The sequence below is a fragment of the Asterias amurensis genome, chromosome 18 (genome assembly GCF_032118995.1).
Source record: "Asterias amurensis chromosome 18, ASM3211899v1".
NCBI classification, from domain to species: Eukaryota; Metazoa; Echinodermata; class Asteroidea; order Forcipulatida; family Asteriidae; genus Asterias; species Asterias amurensis.
Genome location: NC_092665.1, coordinates 325,980 through 343,918, shown reverse-complemented (window position 1 = coordinate 343,918; position 17,939 = coordinate 325,980). Strand labels below are relative to the sequence as shown.

The 17,939-nt window shown below is 39.2% G+C and overlaps 2 protein-coding genes across 6 annotated transcripts; one reads left to right on the top strand and one right to left on the bottom strand.

Annotated features, from left to right (window-relative positions):
* Positions 1-451: 451 nt before the first annotated feature.
* LOC139950913 (monocarboxylate transporter 14-like) lies at positions 452-4,149 on the bottom strand. The gene is made up of 3 exons (XM_071949754.1): positions 3,939-4,149; positions 1,347-1,487; positions 452-657 (listed from the first exon to the last, which is right to left on the bottom strand). Exons 1-3 carry the CDS (start codon positions 4,147-4,149, stop codon positions 452-454), a joined length of 558 nt encoding a protein of 185 aa, XP_071805855.1.
* A 1,178-nt stretch (positions 4,150-5,327) lies between these two features.
* LOC139950815 (uncharacterized) lies at positions 5,328-17,502 on the top strand. 5 transcript variants are annotated; one of them, XM_071949635.1, is made up of 16 exons: positions 5,332-5,636; positions 7,000-7,170; positions 7,570-7,668; positions 8,171-8,323; positions 8,631-8,789; positions 10,297-10,443; positions 10,648-10,743; positions 11,275-11,418; positions 11,800-11,943; positions 12,187-12,330; positions 12,743-12,886; positions 13,181-13,276; positions 13,564-13,707; positions 14,167-14,310; positions 15,187-15,333; positions 15,588-17,502. In XM_071949635.1, the coding sequence occupies exons 1-16, from the start codon at positions 5,558-5,560 to the stop codon at positions 15,695-15,697; spliced, it is 2,121 nt and encodes a 706-aa protein (XP_071805736.1). In that variant the 5' UTR covers positions 5,332-5,557; the 3' UTR covers positions 15,698-17,502. The 5 variants fall into 5 exon arrangements, with proteins under 5 accessions (XP_071805739.1, XP_071805737.1, XP_071805738.1 ...); XM_071949636.1 differs by lacking the exon at positions 13,181-13,276 and having other exon boundaries at positions 5,330-5,636; XM_071949637.1 differs by lacking the exon at positions 12,743-12,886 and having other exon boundaries at positions 5,331-5,636.
* Positions 17,503-17,939: the final 437 nt, after the last annotated feature.

Here is a 17,939-nt window from a genome sequence, read left to right as displayed (position 1 = left end):
ATAAAGGACGTCTTGACCAGTGGATTCAAGAAGCTCGATGCGGCAAGGAGGAGTAAGGCTCCAAGAAATACGGAAGTAGATTGGGTGAGTTTGTGATCAATCGGATACCCATGACCAAGACGTCCCGCAAGATTTCCTAATCCACCGAATGTAGCAAGAAATGCTGATAAAGTCTCCCCGTGGCCCAACTGTACACCAAGTGGAATGAGAAACAAATGCCACATGCTGTAGATGAGACCAACACACAGTATCAACACTTGGTAAACGATGAAGATCGGTTGTGTTATCAATTCGACGTTGAAGTACTTTCGAAGCACCTGCAAAGCGCCCTCTTTGCCCTTTTCCGGTGAGTTTCTTGCTGTCGTAGTTTCAGTTTGACTATCGTTTTGACCATTCAATGGTTGATACTTTCCTCTCATGGTCTTGCAATGACGAAGGACAGCTCCACATACTACAAAGTTAGTGGATAGCGACGCAAGAGTCCCAGAGCCGCATTCCAACCGTAGACTGACAATAAATACTCCATTGTTGGAGGGACAACCATCATGCCCACTGGACCTCCAGCAAGGGATGCACCATTTGCCATGGCGAAGTCTTCAGGGAAGTAGTCGAGCAAAGGTTGTATTACTGCAAAGTCGACAATTCCACCACCGACACCTTGAATAGTATTGCGACAAAATAATAGCATAATGGTCAGTTAGTTTTCATATCTCACATAAGTGTATGTATTGTATGTGTTGTATTTGAACCCATAACCCTGGGAAGGGTTTAACATCAGTAGAATAAATAGAATTAGTGAAGAAATCATACAGAAGGGAATGTTAACTAAGAACAAAAAACGTACATTGGTAAAGCCTTTATTAAACAGTTTGATTTTCTTTTAAAACGGTAAACAAAAAGACGTACTTGGCAACGCAATTAATTATTGCTTCATCATGAGTGTCCATCAAAAACTTCAAGTCTTTGTAATGATTAATAAAACCAACATAGTATGAGGTTTTGGTGTTTTGTGCGCGTGTGGGGAGGCGGAGAGCTCTTAGGACGAGCTGATAATTAAACGAACATGAATAGTTCGCCATTCTTAATAATAATAATAGTAACAATAACTGTAGCGCTTAGCATCTCCAAAAGAGTGTCTATTAAGCGCTGAGAGGAACAAAATAATAATTATGTCGATGAATTGAACCGATATGTTTTGATAAGAGTTTTGAAACTTGTGGTAGCTTGTTTGTTGTGTGAGGGAGATTGTGGCTTCACAACCAGAATTAATAGCTGAAATGGAATAACAACCATTACACCAATTACTGTAAGAAAGGGCAGTAAAATGACTGCACAATAATACGAACTTGAGATAAGGATGAACGTAGCAAAAGGCACTATTGATGGTGAAAATGTTGCTGCCAGAATGCCCATGGCGGAGATGCATCCTCCTACTATGGTTATTCTCCGTGCCGACCAAACCGCTTTCACGATTCCAAGAAATGGACCTGTAAGTAATCACAAGTAATCTCAATAAACGAAATTCTAAATAAATCTGAACAAATTTTCCATAAAAGTGTGTCGAGTAAAATAACACATGTTTTATACACAAAAAGCTCCACACTACACTGGTACAGAACAGTGAAATAAAATGTGGCCAAACTATTTACTACCGGCACTTAATTGCATGTTTAGATCGTCATTGATAAACGGTTGTCGCATGCAAAATTATTGTCCTCTTTGCAATACTATCCGGAGGACATTATTGCATATGCAATAATGTCCGCCGGACGGTTTTGCATATGCAATCGTATCCGCCCGGGCGCTGCTGCATAGTGCAATTATGTCCGCCCGGACACATGTGCATACGCAGTTGTGTCCGCCCCCGTGCAAAACCGTCTTTGCAGTAAATTAAACGCCCTTGGTCGACGGAACACGTTCGCCATTTTTTACAAGCGAAGTACATGTCATGAATGACATGGGAAGTGTTCAGCTATTCGCTGCAATCATGAAACGTACATTTGTATACGTATAATGTACGTGTATATATATAGTTCAGTACATTCACGCTCGCTTACGCGCGCACATACATGTACAGTCATGTACATGTCCACCGGATGGTTTTTGCATAGCCCTGGACACGATTGCATATGCAAAAGTGTCCGGAACGGACAGTATTGCATGGCGGACACAATTGCATCTGACACCGGCACTCAATTGCATCCCCCAAAATAGGAAATGAGATTTCACATTATGATTCAAACGGAACTCAGTATTGTTGAAAGTTTTGCATGGTGTGGATAAGTAGGAAGAAACTATAAGACGGGCAGATGAATGTCTGAAACCGTCGAGACCAACCCGACTCTTCTCAGAGCCAACACTCACACAAAGGAGATTTTACACATTGGTTTACCCCGCAAGTATACTATTTCTATTTCAGAACACCAACTCATTAAGAGATTATCATTACCGCAAACCTTTACTACATCGTATTTCCACCACGCAAATCATTATTAGTTTCTTCCTACAAACCAAACTAATTGAACACTAATTAGCATGCGAGTATGCAAATATTGGTCCGTTACGTTTATTACAGCGGTAATTACTATTACTATAAAGTTAAACCCCATGATGAGAACGCGTAATCACATACAGGTTGATGTTTCCGTTGTTTGTTTTGTTCGAAGTCTGTTAAACTCTGCTAATTAATATTATTAATGCAAAGGCAGAACACCAGGCTTTCCGTGTACACAATGCCTAGCTACTCGTTTTTAGAATGTTTAATGTATAGTATAGGTTTTCTCGGCCAATTTCGGAAAATGAGAAGCCAATTTAACAATCAAGCTATTCTATTTCGCGCGAAACCGAATGCTACTCAAAAGGGTCATTCGATTTCGTTTTATGATTAGTCAAATGTAACGTTGCGTCATTCGATTTAACAAAATAATCATTCAATTTAACAATTCATCAAAGCAGCATTCAAATTCGTAGACGCTTCTTGAGGCGTGTGTGTCACGAAAAAGAATGACGCTACGCTAAATTGAACAGAGTGCTAAAGGTATTTGACTCGATTCAAAACGAAATTGAATGGCCGGATTCTGAATTTGAAACACAGTAACAACTGGAGAGGCAAAACAGCTTTAATTCGATTTGCCGAAATTGACCGAGAAAACCTATATATGAAAGTGATTTGTTTATGAGCTAGGTCTGGGAGGGCACCATCTTTTTGATGAGTTTTTTTTTACTTTTGCCCTTCCCTGGACGGCCATGCTTGTTTTATTGTTTTGTCCGAAGAATAAAAATAAAAATAAATACAACACTGCGCCATTGATTTCGGTCATGTTCACATGTACAGGTTGGCTGGCTCCTTTTTGTAGTATATCTTACTCCATCGATGGGAATAATGGCACATGCCTCATGATTTTGTTAAGAACTTCAACAATATTTTTTGGGGGTAACAATATCAACTCGTTATAAAGTGAGCAAACCAATACTTAAACTACATTGGATACAGAAAAGTTTTTTTCTTTTAAAAATAGGCAAAGCGTTACAATTTCTAATTGATACTGGAGGGTTGTTCCACTTTAATATTACAATTATTATTGTTATTATTCAGGCATTTCAACATTACATGACCATACAAACATACTTCCAGATGGGCTAGGAGAAACATAAGCAATGTTTACTGTGGTCCGTAGACCTGGGGTCGATTTAACAAAGAGTTAAGAATAGTCATAACTTAGGACTAGTCCTAGGAGATAATAAAAACTCGAGATAAGACTAGTCCTAACTCGAGATAAGACTAGTCTTGACTCTTTGTGAAATCCACCCCTGTCTCCCCACATCTTGCTGTACAACAAACAATAAAACGAGTAATATTATTTGGGGTGTTATAAAGGTGAAAGTCCGGTTATGAGCAGTGTTCTGATGGTTAAGTGATGGTTAGGTAAACGACTTACCAATGCAAATAAAACCAAAGCCTAAAGACGACCCGATTACAAATCCTGCAGACGCAGTATTGGTGTCAAATCCAGACTCAATATGGGGCAGAAATACCCCCATTGCCTTGAAGTTGCCGACAAGGAAAAACGTCACGAAAAATCTAGAGAGCAATATCATCCATCGCCAGGGGTCAGCGGCCCGCTTGAGATCTGCTTTAATTCTGCTCATGGTGATGCTTTCAAGTTTTAGCTGCAACTGTGCACGGTTTGAAGTATAGAGGCGAGTCACACCAGCACTTATCGAACGGTTGCCGCTACCGAAATAATAATTAATGCGTGATGAATTGTTTTCCCGACAGCATACTTTGTCCCACGCAATTAAAAGTCCATGTCTCGCGCGTATATCAAAAACGAGAATAAAAATCGAACGACGGTCATTAAACACTCCTCTTTAAAATTATGAATGCTTATAATTGGCGTGAAAGTTCATCTGTGTCGGTAGTTAGATACGATTTAGGTAAACTTTTACCTGAATGCTTTTACTTTTTGTTTTTAAGTTTGAGTTTTTGTATAATAATTAAATGTTGTTAAAATTAATTAATATTTAATCAAAACTATAACTTGGGACGAGGGTAAAACTTGGGACAAGAGGGATACTTGTTGGCAGACCAATTAACGCTGTGTAAAACATGCGTGGTAAGGATGCCTCTTAAAACCCATTTGCGAATTACGTTATCGCTGCAGTGGGACCGGGCCTTTCAGAGTCAATTGGACAAACTCTTAAGTCTTTACAACTTCAAACTTGAAGGTACATGTACTAGTCGTGGGATTTGTTCGTTGATTTGTTGAATTTCTTTGAACATAGCACTCCATAGGCACATTTTACTTTCCCAGTAATTACATATAATTTGTATTGCAAGTACGTTTACCAACCAAAGGGACCTATTGGTGTGCACAACATTGTTAATTAACTGACGTTTCGTCCATCTGACAGGGTCTTTCTCAAACGCAACATACAGGTAAGTGTAACATAAACAAGGAGGTTCTCCCGTGTGGAGGTTCTCCCGTGTCCCACAAGTTTGTAGGTGAAAGGGTTCATTTTGTGTATACTCGTGCCCTCACCTACATTCTATGAACACTCACACAATACCTATAGCAAGACAGTTCTTTATTAAGAACAAACTCTACCTGGCAGCTAGATACACACATGGTGTTACCGCAAACCAAATATATTCACACAATACCTGTTCATAGAAATTAGACAATCGCATTGTACTAGTAGTCAACATCTCCCATGACGTCACAGAAGATGTTGAATAAACCTACCCCAAGGCTCCCTGATCAAACAATGACGACCCTGAGAAGTCATAAACTCAGCACAAGTATCCAAAAAGTCTATTTGCAGTTCTCATAAAACTGCACTCGTCAAAGTTTGTTGTCCCGAGCTGCGGAAACACTGTTCCGATATTTTGTACACTGTAAATAACACATCACCTTATAAATAAAGGTGTACCAAAGCATTAACAAGAATTCAACTGTAGAGAGAGGGTGTTTCTTTGGGCTTTCGAAGGCGCTACTTCGATAATTGCAGTTGTGTTTAAACTGGTTTAAATCGCAATTGTGGTCATCTGTAGACAATGGCGGGGTTAGGAGTGATAATAATGATGGTGTGTCTTGTCGGCCTGGTGTCTTCTCAAGATGATGCTCAGATGGGGGGTGAGTAGACTCACGAGAACATTAATTCGAAATGATTTTTGGGGTTGAACAAAGAATTGACTAGAGTGGGATTGCGAACCAAAAGAAAATTAGCAGATGGAACGATCATGGAGGAATAAATTGGAATTCCTCCATGGAACGATCGAGAAGCTTCAAATCACAAAAGTTCATGTTGGTCCTGCTGGGTATGGCAATGATTTATTCATCTGTTAATAAATTCAAACAGAGTTAACACCGTTATGTACTTTCCGAATTCACATGGACTCCTGCCGAATGGCAAAAAAACAGAGTGTGACCAAATTTAATACTTTATGTATATTCATGAGCTGAAGTCTATTTGTTAATTTGTTTCCAATACGTTTTTTTTTCCTACACACTATGGCTATCCATTTTTGATTTGTATTTTATGGCTTTCCATAGTTTTCCAGAGGGGAGGCCTCGGTTGGCAAAAACTCGGTCTGTGTGTTAAATAACTGGCTCTTTTCGAACAATGGTGGCGCTGTTCAAGGAACAACTTAGTCAAGGGTCAAGTGTCATCTGTGTTATATAGTTTTGTACACATGCCAAACACCAACCAACAAATTGCTCCATATGATATGCTTTGGCACTGCTCGGATCTTGTTTTATATTACGGGGGAAGTTAGACCCTTAATAAGTGAAGTAGAACCACTGGTTGTCATTTCGCCAACAAAGTATAACCCAACAAAGTGCCATGCTGCTGAACTGAGTGACACACGTGACACTCTACACTAGCGTAGCAGTGTTTTTGCATGGAGGTAGGGTTGTTGTTAGTCGTGTATAAAATTGTAAGTCACTGCACTGTGGTGGTAGAGATTTTATGGAGCATCCGTGGACTCATCCTACCGCAACGAACCCATCCGGGAGTCATAATAGTAGGACTTTATAGTTCTATGTATTAGGAGTAGTGTGGAGGTAGGTAGTCTACTAAATGTAGTCATGCTAACAAAGGTATGATAACCTCTCTAAGAAGTACTAGAATTAGAAACTACCGTACCACTACTACCACACTAGTAGTACCAGTCCTCCTTCCTTGATTGATCTTGGTCATGTTGGTTATATAATGATATATGGGGCAGAAGGGTTGATTTATTATTCATGTTATTGGACACGTTGATTTGTCAGAAGGATAACTTTCCGCATCGCTTGTTCCCATGGCATGGGCATGGGTCCAGACCATACTCATTCATTCGCCTAAGATGATTCTGGGTTTTTAAGCGCAATGCCATGAAATAATGTTGCTACAAAGCAATGCAAAAGCTTGTTCTGAATATTTGTAACATCTCACTTGCAGCATGTTGATTATTTATTCTAACCTGTTTGTAACCATTTTTATTATTCCTAGGGCAAGAACAAGTAGTTGGTGACTGCCCAGCGGTAGAGGGTAATAATGAAGTATTGGGTAGATGTATTGACGAATGCCAGACTGACAACAACTGTACGTTATCTTCTCATAAATGCTGTTTCAAGGGATGTGGATATTTCTGTACTGAGGTTCTTATTCCCACATCATCAGGTAATGTGGAAATACCCACAGAGTGTATGCTCAATACTGTGTACCCCATCACTTAGAGTCTAACTTCATTGGCTACCGATTAGAGAGCGAATCCATTTTAATTAAATAATCACATAAGACAGAATTCTCATCGTAAGAGTACTGAAATTTTGCCATGGAACTCTGACTGTTACACATATAATTGTTTGTGGAGAAGACTGCAACAAGTTTTAGTTCTGATGAAGAGCCAAACAAACACATACTCTTGGACTACTTTATTTCTTTTTTTACAAAAGGAATTTGCCCAAACTTCAACATTTCCTTCAGGCAATTGTTTACAAGCAAATATAATTAATAGTTTTACAGATCTCTCGGTTTCTAAAGTCTTGAAAATGAGATTTTTCTTCTTTTCTTTTGCAGCTGCTCCCTGCCCAGAGGTTCTTTGTAGAATTGGTTGTCCATTTGGCTATCAGCAAGATGTAAATGGTTGTAGTTTTTGTGAATGCAACGAACAAACAGGTTAGAAGTTATGTCTGGCAAACTCACTTGATCTTTGGGTAGTCTTGGTGCAAGACCTTCTTGTTGAGTTGGTCAACCTCTATAGTATACCATAGGACCCAAAGGTGTCATGGCCGAGCGGATAAGAGCACCATACTCAAGCTCTGGTGCGTCTGTTCAGCAGAGTGTGGGTTCGAATCCCGGTTGTGACACTTGTTTCTCTACGCGAGACACTTGACCATTAAGCTTCTCTCCTCCCAGGGGTAAATGAGTACCTGCGAGGGCAGAGATGGTTCTTGTAATTGATTTAGCAGAATAGCGCATATTTGTTGCACAAGGCTGTATACTCTCCAGGGAGCTGAGATGATTTAAGGAATGAATTAAGCCCCAGTGACCGGGGGTAATAATGTTGTTAGCACTTGGAGACGCCCTTCGGGTGTGGAAAGTGCGATATAAAAACCGACTATTATTTAATTATTATTATTATTTAATTATTAGTATTATAATGTTTGTTTATTGACAGTGATCCATGATGGATTGTGCCCATCGGTCAGTGAAGATACAGTTGGTATTTGCATTGAAAGTTGTCAACATGATGGTAACTGCACAGAGACTCAGAAATGCTGCACTAATGGCTGTGGACATCAGTGTCTACAAGCTGTGTTGCCAGAACAAGGTACTCAAATAAATAAAAATAAATAAAAAATAAAAACAAATTGTAAAGTTTTTATCTGAAAGTAATCGGCTTATAAACTTCACTAATCTAGAGAAATATTTTTGAGACTTGGACTCAACAAAGAGAAAAAGATTTTGAATTGACAAAATAAAACAAGACCACCAGACTTGTCCTGTCTTGAGTTTCAAGTGGCCTGAAAAAATTCAAGCCCAGAGAAGTGTAATGTACTAGGCACAATAATTCTTATCGATGGAAATTATTGCAACATTTTAAAATGGTTTTATTGATTGAATGAATTGTTTCCAAGATGAAGGTACTAAGACGGGTGAATGTCCCATCCCTGATCGTGATGTGATTGGACTTTGTATAGAGGAGTGCTCTACAGATAGAGACTGCAGTGGCGATCTTAAATGCTGCTCTAACAGTTGTGGGCATCAATGCATTGAAGCAGTCCAAGAAAGACCAGGTATGTGCCCACTCAGTCCCCTGTCCCTTCCAAGAAAGACCAGGTATGTGCCCACTCAGTCCCCTGTCCCTTCCAAGAAAGACCAGGTATGTGCCCACTCAGTCCCCTGTCCCTTCCAAGAAAGACCAGGTATGTGCCCACTCAGTCCCCTGTCCCTTCCAAGAAAGACCAGGTATGTGCCCACTCAGTCCCCTGTCCCTTCCAAGAAAGACCAGGTATGTGCCCACTCAGTCCCCTGTCCCTTCCAAGAAAGACCAGGTATGTGCCCACTCAGTCCCCTGCCCCTGCCAAGAAAGACCAGGTAAGTGCCCACTCAGTCCCCTGTCCCTGCCATGAAAGACCAGGTATGTGCCCACTCAGTCCCCTGCCCCTGCCAAGAAAGACCAGGTATGTGCCCACTCAGTCCCCTGTCCCTGCCAAGAAAGACCAGGTATGTGCCCTCTCAGTCCCCTGCCCCTGCCAAGAAAGACCAGGTATGTGACCCCTTAGTCCCCTGTCCCTGCCAAGAAAGACCAGGTATGTGCCCACTCAGTCCCCTGTCCCTGCCAAGAAAGACCAGGTATGTGCCCACTCAGTCCCCTGTCCCTGCCAAGAAAGACCAGGTATGTGACCACTCAGTCCCCTGTCCCTGCCAAGAAAAACCAGGTATGTGCCCACTCAGTCCCCTGCCTAGAGGTGATCGAGGGACTTGTCTTGAGCTGTAAGACCAGGAGTCGATTTCACAAAGAGTTAGGACTACTAGTCTTATCTCGAGTTAGAACGAGTGACTAGTCCTAACTTAGTACTAGTCTAGGACTAGTCCTAAGTTAGGGTAGTCCCAACTCATTGTGAGAACGACCCCAGGTTTGTGCCCCCTCAGTCCCCTGCCTGGAGGTGATTGAGGGACTTTTTTTGAGCTGTAAGACGAGGGTTGATTTCACAAAGATTTAAGACTACTAGTCTTATCTCGAGTTAGGACGAGTTACTGGTCCTAAACTCTTTGTGAGATCGACCCCAGGTATGTGCCCCTCAGTTCCCTGCCTGAAGGTGATCGAGGGACTTTTCTTGAGCAGTAGAAGAAGTCCCACTCCTCCTTATTCCTACCACCAATCTTACCCCATGTTCTCTAGACTGGGGACTGGGATTCTAGGTTTGAATCCCATTCTAAGAATAAGTGGTGAATTGTTTTCCACAAGACTCTGGAAAGTACTGAGTGCTTATCACAAATCGGTGTAGGGTAACTGCACACTTTTTAGCAATGAATCTCTTGAAGCTGAAGTTTACATCTCCTTCAACAGTAGGAGCCTTTTAAAAAGGAAATTTCACTAGTCTTAAAGAAAATGGAGTCTGGGTCCCAAGTTGAATCAAGACGGTTGAGTCTGAGATATTGACTTAAGTGACTGACGTTCAGATTATGTTTCACAGGGCTTGAATTTCGAGAGAAATTATTTTATGGGAACGAGTATATTTCAACCACTGTATCCAGGATGAGTTTTATAAATGGTTTGTATTTTGTCTTTGCTTGCAGTAATCCATGCTGGTGACTGCCCATTGATTGACGATGGTGTCTTTGGTGTTTGTAGTGAGAGTTGTAACCATGATGGTAACTGCACAGAGACTCAGAAATGCTGTTCCAATGGATGTGGACACTCCTGCATGGAAGTGGTGCAACCAGGTATTCATTCTGTGCTGTTCACGTCTTATCAATTTCAGTAAAGTCTGATACTTCATGGAGGCATTTAAGGCGATTGCATTGATGCCCCCTGGCCATTGCCTTGGTGCCCTTGAAATGCCCAAGTAGAAAATGACATTAGCCTTATAGGATGCCATTAGGATGACATAATTGGAATAAATTGTATTTATTGATGTTTGGTTGCAGTCGTATGTGCAGAGATAATGTGTGCTATTTACTGTGAGTTTGGATACCAGCAAACCCAAGATGGATGTGACACATGTAGTTGTCTAGAAGACACAGGTAAGTTTATTTATTCTATTTTAATTGCCGCATCACTGTATTAAAGACAGTAGACACTATTGGTAATTGTCAAAAACCAGTCTTCTCACTTGGTGTATCTCAACATTTGCATAAAATAACAAACCTGTGAAAATTTGAGCTCAAACGGTCGTCAAAGTTGTGTGGTAATAATGAAATAAAAAACACCCTTGTGAACGGAAGTTGTGCGCTTTCAGATGCTTGATTTCGAGACCTCAAATTCTAAATCTGAGGTCTCGAAATCAAATTTTTGGAAAATTATTCCTTTCTTGTAAACTACATTACTTCAGAGGGAGTCGATTCTCACAATGTTTTAAACTATCAACCTCTCCCACTTACTCCTTATCAAGTAAGGTTTAATGATAATAATTATTTTGAGTTATTACCAATAGTGTCCACTGCCTTTAAAACAAAAAAAAAATATCAAAAAATTATCAGCAATGTTCATTTTAACTGAATTAAACCTTTTTTTCAAAAAGTTTAACTGATGTTTTTTCTTGTTGTATTTGTCAGACCCTGATCTAAGCGGGTGTCCGATAGTCAATGCTGATGTTTTTGGTCTCTGTGTGGAGGATTGTAGCACCCATTCTGACTGTAATGAGTTTCACATTTGTTGTCCTAATGGATGTGGTCATCAGTGCATGGCACCGATTAATGGTAAGTCTTTAGTATATGGAGATCCCACCTGATGTAGTATGTTAAATTTCTGGTATAACAGAAGTGGTCACAAGAAACTTCAGACTTCTAAATTTTGATTCAGAATTTGGTTTAATATGCTTGTGCGTGGTAAAAACAGTGTGGGGTTGTTACGAAAAGAAAACATTCTGTTTGATCTCCCTCTCTAGTCGCAAGAATACGTCACAAAGGTCTAAGAAATCTAGTAATCCGGGGGATATGAAAACGCTAAAAATGCCATCATTTTAATCTACTTTAGTCACAGTCCTTTTTCCATCAACATCACCTCTGTAATCAGAGCAGAAACTACAGATTTATTGGCAAAATAAAGATAGTTTTATAACTCGTTCGTTTTTCTTATAGCGGTAAAGGAAGGCAGTTGTCCAGTACTTGAAGATGGTATGATAGGACTATGTGTTGAAAGCTGTTCATCTGATGGTGAATGTAACAATGATATGAAATGCTGCTCCAATGGATGTGGTCATACCTGCGTTCAACCAGTCAAAGGTAGATAATTAGGGGGTAATATTTGTTTATAGAGTACAATTAGTCCAAACGAAATCTGACTGTTGATTCCCTCAAAGTTAAACAAAGTTGCCTGCTTGGATTTGAGACCATGCTTCTTGACTGACCTGGTTTACAACTTTGTATGATGTTTATTGTGTTTTAATGGCACTAGACACTATTGGTAATTTTACTCAAAATTATTGTTAGCATAAAAACATATTTTTTTTAATATATTTTTTGTAGCGGTAAAGGAAGGAAGTTGTCCAGTGATTGAAGATGGTATGATGGGACTATGTGTTGAAAGCTGTTCATCTGATGGTGAATGTAACAATGATATGAAATGCTGCTCCAATGGATGTGGTCATACCTGCGTTCAACCCGCCAAAGGTAAGAGCTGGGCCTTAAATCATTCCTTAAACCATCTCAGCTCCCTGGGGGATTGTACAGCCTGTGCTGCCAGTAGCTCACTAAGCTAATCAATCACAAGAACCATCTCTTCCCTCACAGGTACCCATTTACCCCTGGGTGGAGAGAAGCTTATGGTTAAGTGTCTTGCTCAGTGACACAAGTGTCACAACCGGGATTCAAACCCACACTCTGCTGAACATATACACCAGAGCTTGAGTTTGGTGCTCTTGTCTGTTCAACCACTAAACCCCAACTAATTATAGACAACATGTTAGAAACAAAGGTCCATGCCTGTCCGTAGACCCTCTCAATGGTTAAACAAGTTGTTGTGTCTTTTTAAGAAGTACAAGGTTTGTTTTTACAAACTTTGCTTTTCTGTTTTGAATTTTAGCGGTGAAGGAAGGCAGTTGTCCAGTACTTGAAGATGGTATGATGGGACTATGTGTTGAAAGCTGTTCATCTGATGGTGAATGTAACAATGATATGAAATGCTGCTCCAATGGATGTGGTCATACCTGCGTTCAACCAGTCAAAGGTAAAACAAAACAAACTTAAGGGGTGGAGTTTATTTGTTTCCTGGTTAAATTTGTTGGTTCTTGAATAAAATAAATCTGAAATGTTTTGCACCAGGAGTTATTCATAGACGAAAACTCTTGGAAATCATTATTTTTATCAATTGATGTACGCCTTTCCAAGTAACACTGCATAAAGCAGATGGACAGCAATTTCATTAATACAAAAGACTATTGTCTGGAACATTTTTAAACAGTTTTTTAAGTAAATGAACAATAAATTGGGATAAATTGTATTTATTGATGTTTCTTTGCAGTCGTATGTGCAGAGATAATGTGTGCTATTTACTGTGAGTTTGGATACCAGCAAACCCAAGATGGATGTGACACATGTAGTTGTCTAGAAGACACAGGTAAGTTTATTTATTCTATTTCAATTGCTTCATCACTCTGTTCAAACTGATACATTCATGAACAACATTTCACATTCAATATTCTGGACAATTTGGTAATAAATTGTCAATGACCACTATATTCTCACTTGGTGTATTAATGGAGTCCCAGCATATAAAGATAAGTTAAAAACAAAGGTCAATGTATGTCCGTAGACCCTCTCAATGTCTAAACAAGTTGTTGCGTCTTTTAAGAAATACAATGTGCAAATTGTTACAAACTTTGCTTTTCTGTTTTGTTTTTTTAGCGGTGAAGGAAGGCAGTTGTCCAGTACTTGAAGATGGTATGATAGGACTATGTGTTGAAAGCTGTTCATCTGATGGTGAATGTAACAATGATATGAAATGCTGCTCCAATGGATGTGGTCATAGCTGCGTACAGCCAGTCAAAGGTATTGTTTCCTTTCTAGCTATGTGTCTCAACTCTTTTGGAACGTGACAGAAATTTCCCTAAACTTTATTTTTCACTCGAGCATCGGACTCGAGTTCTGGTGGTTCATAGGGATGTGGGTTCGAATCACGGTCATGACCTTTTTGTCCCTGAGCAAGACACTTAACCATCGCTTCTCTCTACCCAGGGGTAACATGGGTACCTGTTAAGGCAGAGGTGGTTTATGTGATTGATTAGCTTGGAGTGCAGTAACGCGCAGCACCAGCTGTAAACTCCCCAAGGAGTAGTGATGGTTTAAGGAATGATTTAAGGCCCAGTGACCAGGGGTAATAATGTCGGAAGGGCTTTGAGACGCCCTTCGGGCTGTGATAAAGATTGATTATTACTATTTACCATCTGAAAGTGATATAAATACAGCCTGTCTTTAACTACTTTGATGTAATGTCTCTTATTCACACAGTTCTTAAGCCAGGTCGTTGCCCTGCAGTGATCACCAACTACCTTGGGTTGTGTGTTGAAGAATGCTTTGATGATAATAGTTGCACTGACTCCATGAAATGCTGCTCTAATGGGTGTGGTCATAGCTGTCAACAGCCAGTCAAAGGTAGGCATAGAGGCTTATACACTAGTCATTGATGGGTGTGGTCATAGCTGTCAACAGCCAGTCAAAGGCAGGCATATACGCTTATACACTAGTCATTGATGGGTGTGGTCATAGCTGTCAACAGCCAGTCAAAGGTCGGCATAGAGGCTTATACACTAGTCATTAATGGGTGTGGTCATAGCTGTCAACAGCCAGTCAAAGGTAGGCATAGAAGCTTATACACTAGTCATTAATGGGTGTGGCCATAGCTGTCAACAGCCAGTCAAAGGTAGGCATAGAGGCTTATACACTAGTAATGGGTGTGGCCATAGCTGTCAACAGCCAGTCAAAGGTAGGCATAGAGGCTTATACACTAATCATTAATGGGTGTGGCCATAGCTGTCAACAGCCAGTCAATAGTAGGCATAGAGGCTTATACACTAGTCATTAATGGGTGTGGTCATAGCTGTCAACAGCTAGTCAAATTTGAGTTCAAACTCTGTTTTGTGATTTCCTTGTAACTAAACGTGATTGAAACTGGTTTGACAATCAGTTATAATTTTGTTTTCAGCGATGTTTGGTTACTCATTCCGAATCTCCCCGAATGTGTTTATAGTTCCATATCTTACCAGGCACATTGGTTGATGGCAGTTCAATTATTACCTTCCACCCAGGTAGTAGGTTAAATAGCATTACAGTCCTTTTCAGAACTGAGAAGTCTCCCAAACATCCGATAAATCTACACCGCGGCAGTAGAACATAGCAAGACAGTTCTCTAAGAACAAACTCTACCTTGCAAGTAGATACACACATGGTGTTACCGCAAACCAAATAATAATTGATGCCTAACCATGCAATGCCTCACATCCAATAGATATCTTGTTGATTGTATTGCAGTTATGAAGCCTGGAACGTGCCCTGTATTTCCCCAGAGTGACATCCCACCTTGTAAGGAGGAATGCTATGATGATGGAGACTGCGCTGACAGCTGGAAATGCTGCCAGCTGGGATGTGGACATACATGTACCAAGCCTTTAGTGCAAGGTAAGCCACAAATCTCCTAGAATATCTCCAAGAGAAAGGTATCATGTTGCCACCATCTTGGTCATGTTCCCTTTATCCAGTTGATTTGAAATTGCAAACAGAAAACGATAGCCTATATGCTGGTTTAGAAGCTAAATCTTTACTTGTTTAAATGGAACCATCCCACCTGACAGGGTTCCAACCAATTAGAATACTCAAACTCTCTAAGATATTAATTCAAATCTTTACCGGTCTTGCTTACCATTTTTATCTAGACTTGAAAGAGCAGCTGTCTCTTCAAGAGTTCAATGGGGCACCCTACTTGAAGATGTCATCACTTCTGATCCTCGCTACTGCAATTACAATGACTATGTTGCTGATGTAGACCTCAGTGAAGAAGAGAACAGACTCTTGTTTCAATCACATAATAGCAGGGCCCAACATTGCGCTGCTTAACGGTAAGCAAATTTCCGTGCTTACTGTAGTAGACAAATTTGCTGAGATGCAATCGTATTTCACAGGTTAGCAGAAAAAGTAGCCGTATTGTGCGTTCACAATGGATTTGCATTGTGACATCATTTGTTTTCATACAGTAAGAACCGGAAAGTAAGCGTGACTTTTTGTGTGCTTATGGTTAGCAGCACTAACAAATGGAAATCGCAAAGTAAGCACAAAATCAGCCGCTAAGCAGCTTTATGGAGTTGGGCCTTGATATAGCATCATGTTTGAAACACCAACTTTTGTCGTTTATTGAGATAGTATGGTTTCATTAACGTAAAGCTAAAAAAAAAACAGTATTTTATTTTGCATGAATTTATCATTTGTTATTCTTTCCCATAGTTCTTAGGTATTTGAAAAAAGAATTCCTGAAATGTTGTATTTAACGCTATCATTTTGGGCACCATAAATAGCTTCGTGCAGAATAAAGAATGCTAACTGAATTGTTGGAGCATAGGCAGTAACTAGGATTCAAAACAAATGAAATGAAATGAAATGAAATGAAATGAAATGAAATGAAACAGATAGTAAGTTGATGTCAGACTCCCAATATAATTGGTGACTTGAAACCAACATTATGATCATAGTCAAAACCTACATAGGGATAACTCTCAAATTCTCATCTCAAAACATCTGTATCCAGTTTAAACTCATAGATTTTTAAATGCATTTTGATTTATACAATTAGCTGTTGTTTTTGTAATTTAGTTCTTCTAAGACAGTGGACACTGTTGGTAATTGTCAAAGACCAGTTTTCTCACTTGGTGTATCTCAACATGTGCATAAAATAACAACCCTGTGAAAATTTGAGCTCAATCGGTTGTCGAAGTTGCGAGATCATAGTGAGAAGAAAAAAGCGCCCTTGTCACACGAAGTTGTGTGCTTTCAGATGCTTGATTTCCATACCTCAAAATCTAATTCTTAGGTCTCAAAATCAAACTCGTGGAAAATTACTTCTTTTTTTTAAAACTACATTACTTCAGAGGGAGCCGTTTCTCACAATGTTTTACTATCAACCTCTCCCCATTACTCGTTACCATGTAAGGTTTTATGCTAATAATTATATTGAGTACATACCTATAGTGTCCACTGCCTTTAAGTATATTATATTTTGTAGCACAAAACCATTTAGAGTTTTATATAAAACATAATGTATCCATAGGATTATTTCATGGTTATAGATTTTATTTTTGTCTAATTGCAAACAATATTGACACATTTGTAATTCACATTTAATTTAAAAAAATGTTTGATTGTCTTGTGCAGAAAAATAAAGCAAATAAAAAAGTTAATAAAATGTGTTGATTGCAATCGTTTTAAATAAAGCGATGAAAGTACTCCACCCTTATTTAAATTAAGCATTTATTTATTTTATATATAGATTTGTTCATCAACGGCCTTTCAATAACACTTTAACAGTAACATTTAAAACTCATAAGACCAAGTAAAAAAAAGAAACATGTTAAGTGTCCCCGCCCGCTTCCTTTTTTCTTTTCTTTTTTATTATAATGTTTAATTTGTATGTTTTTATTATTTCTTTGTATAAAAGGCCTTCTTCCCTCCTTTTTTTCACTTTTGTTTTCAATGTCTTGTCCAACATGGTTCATTTATGTATTGTGTGTTTGAACAGTAGAAAAAAACATGGAAAGTTGAAATTTAATAAATAACATGGCAGCCATCTTGAAAATAAAACGCCCCTCCTTTCCTTTTTTTTAAGAAACCTACCCCAGTTTAGACAATAAACTTGTTTCTTTTGTTCGGCTTCATTTACAATGATCACCGGTAAGACCACTAAAGAAAGTGCATTATTTTTTTCTGACACGTTGACCTAAGTCACCTGACTTCTTCACCTGACTTCTTCACACAATAAACTTTTTGATTTAGGTTTCATGGCTTCAGATAATCAATGCATAATTAACAGTACTGATAATTAATGTGCAACAGATATAGACCTTTCTTTTGCAACGTCACAGCCCGAGTTTTTGCCAACCCAGATTGGAAAACTATGGAAAGCCATAAGTGCAAATAAAAAAAAGATCGCTATTTTTGGTAACAATATAACAACATTTGTTGATTTTTTTAAAAACAAAACAACTAATTATGAGAGGTATTTTTATTAATTGAAAATT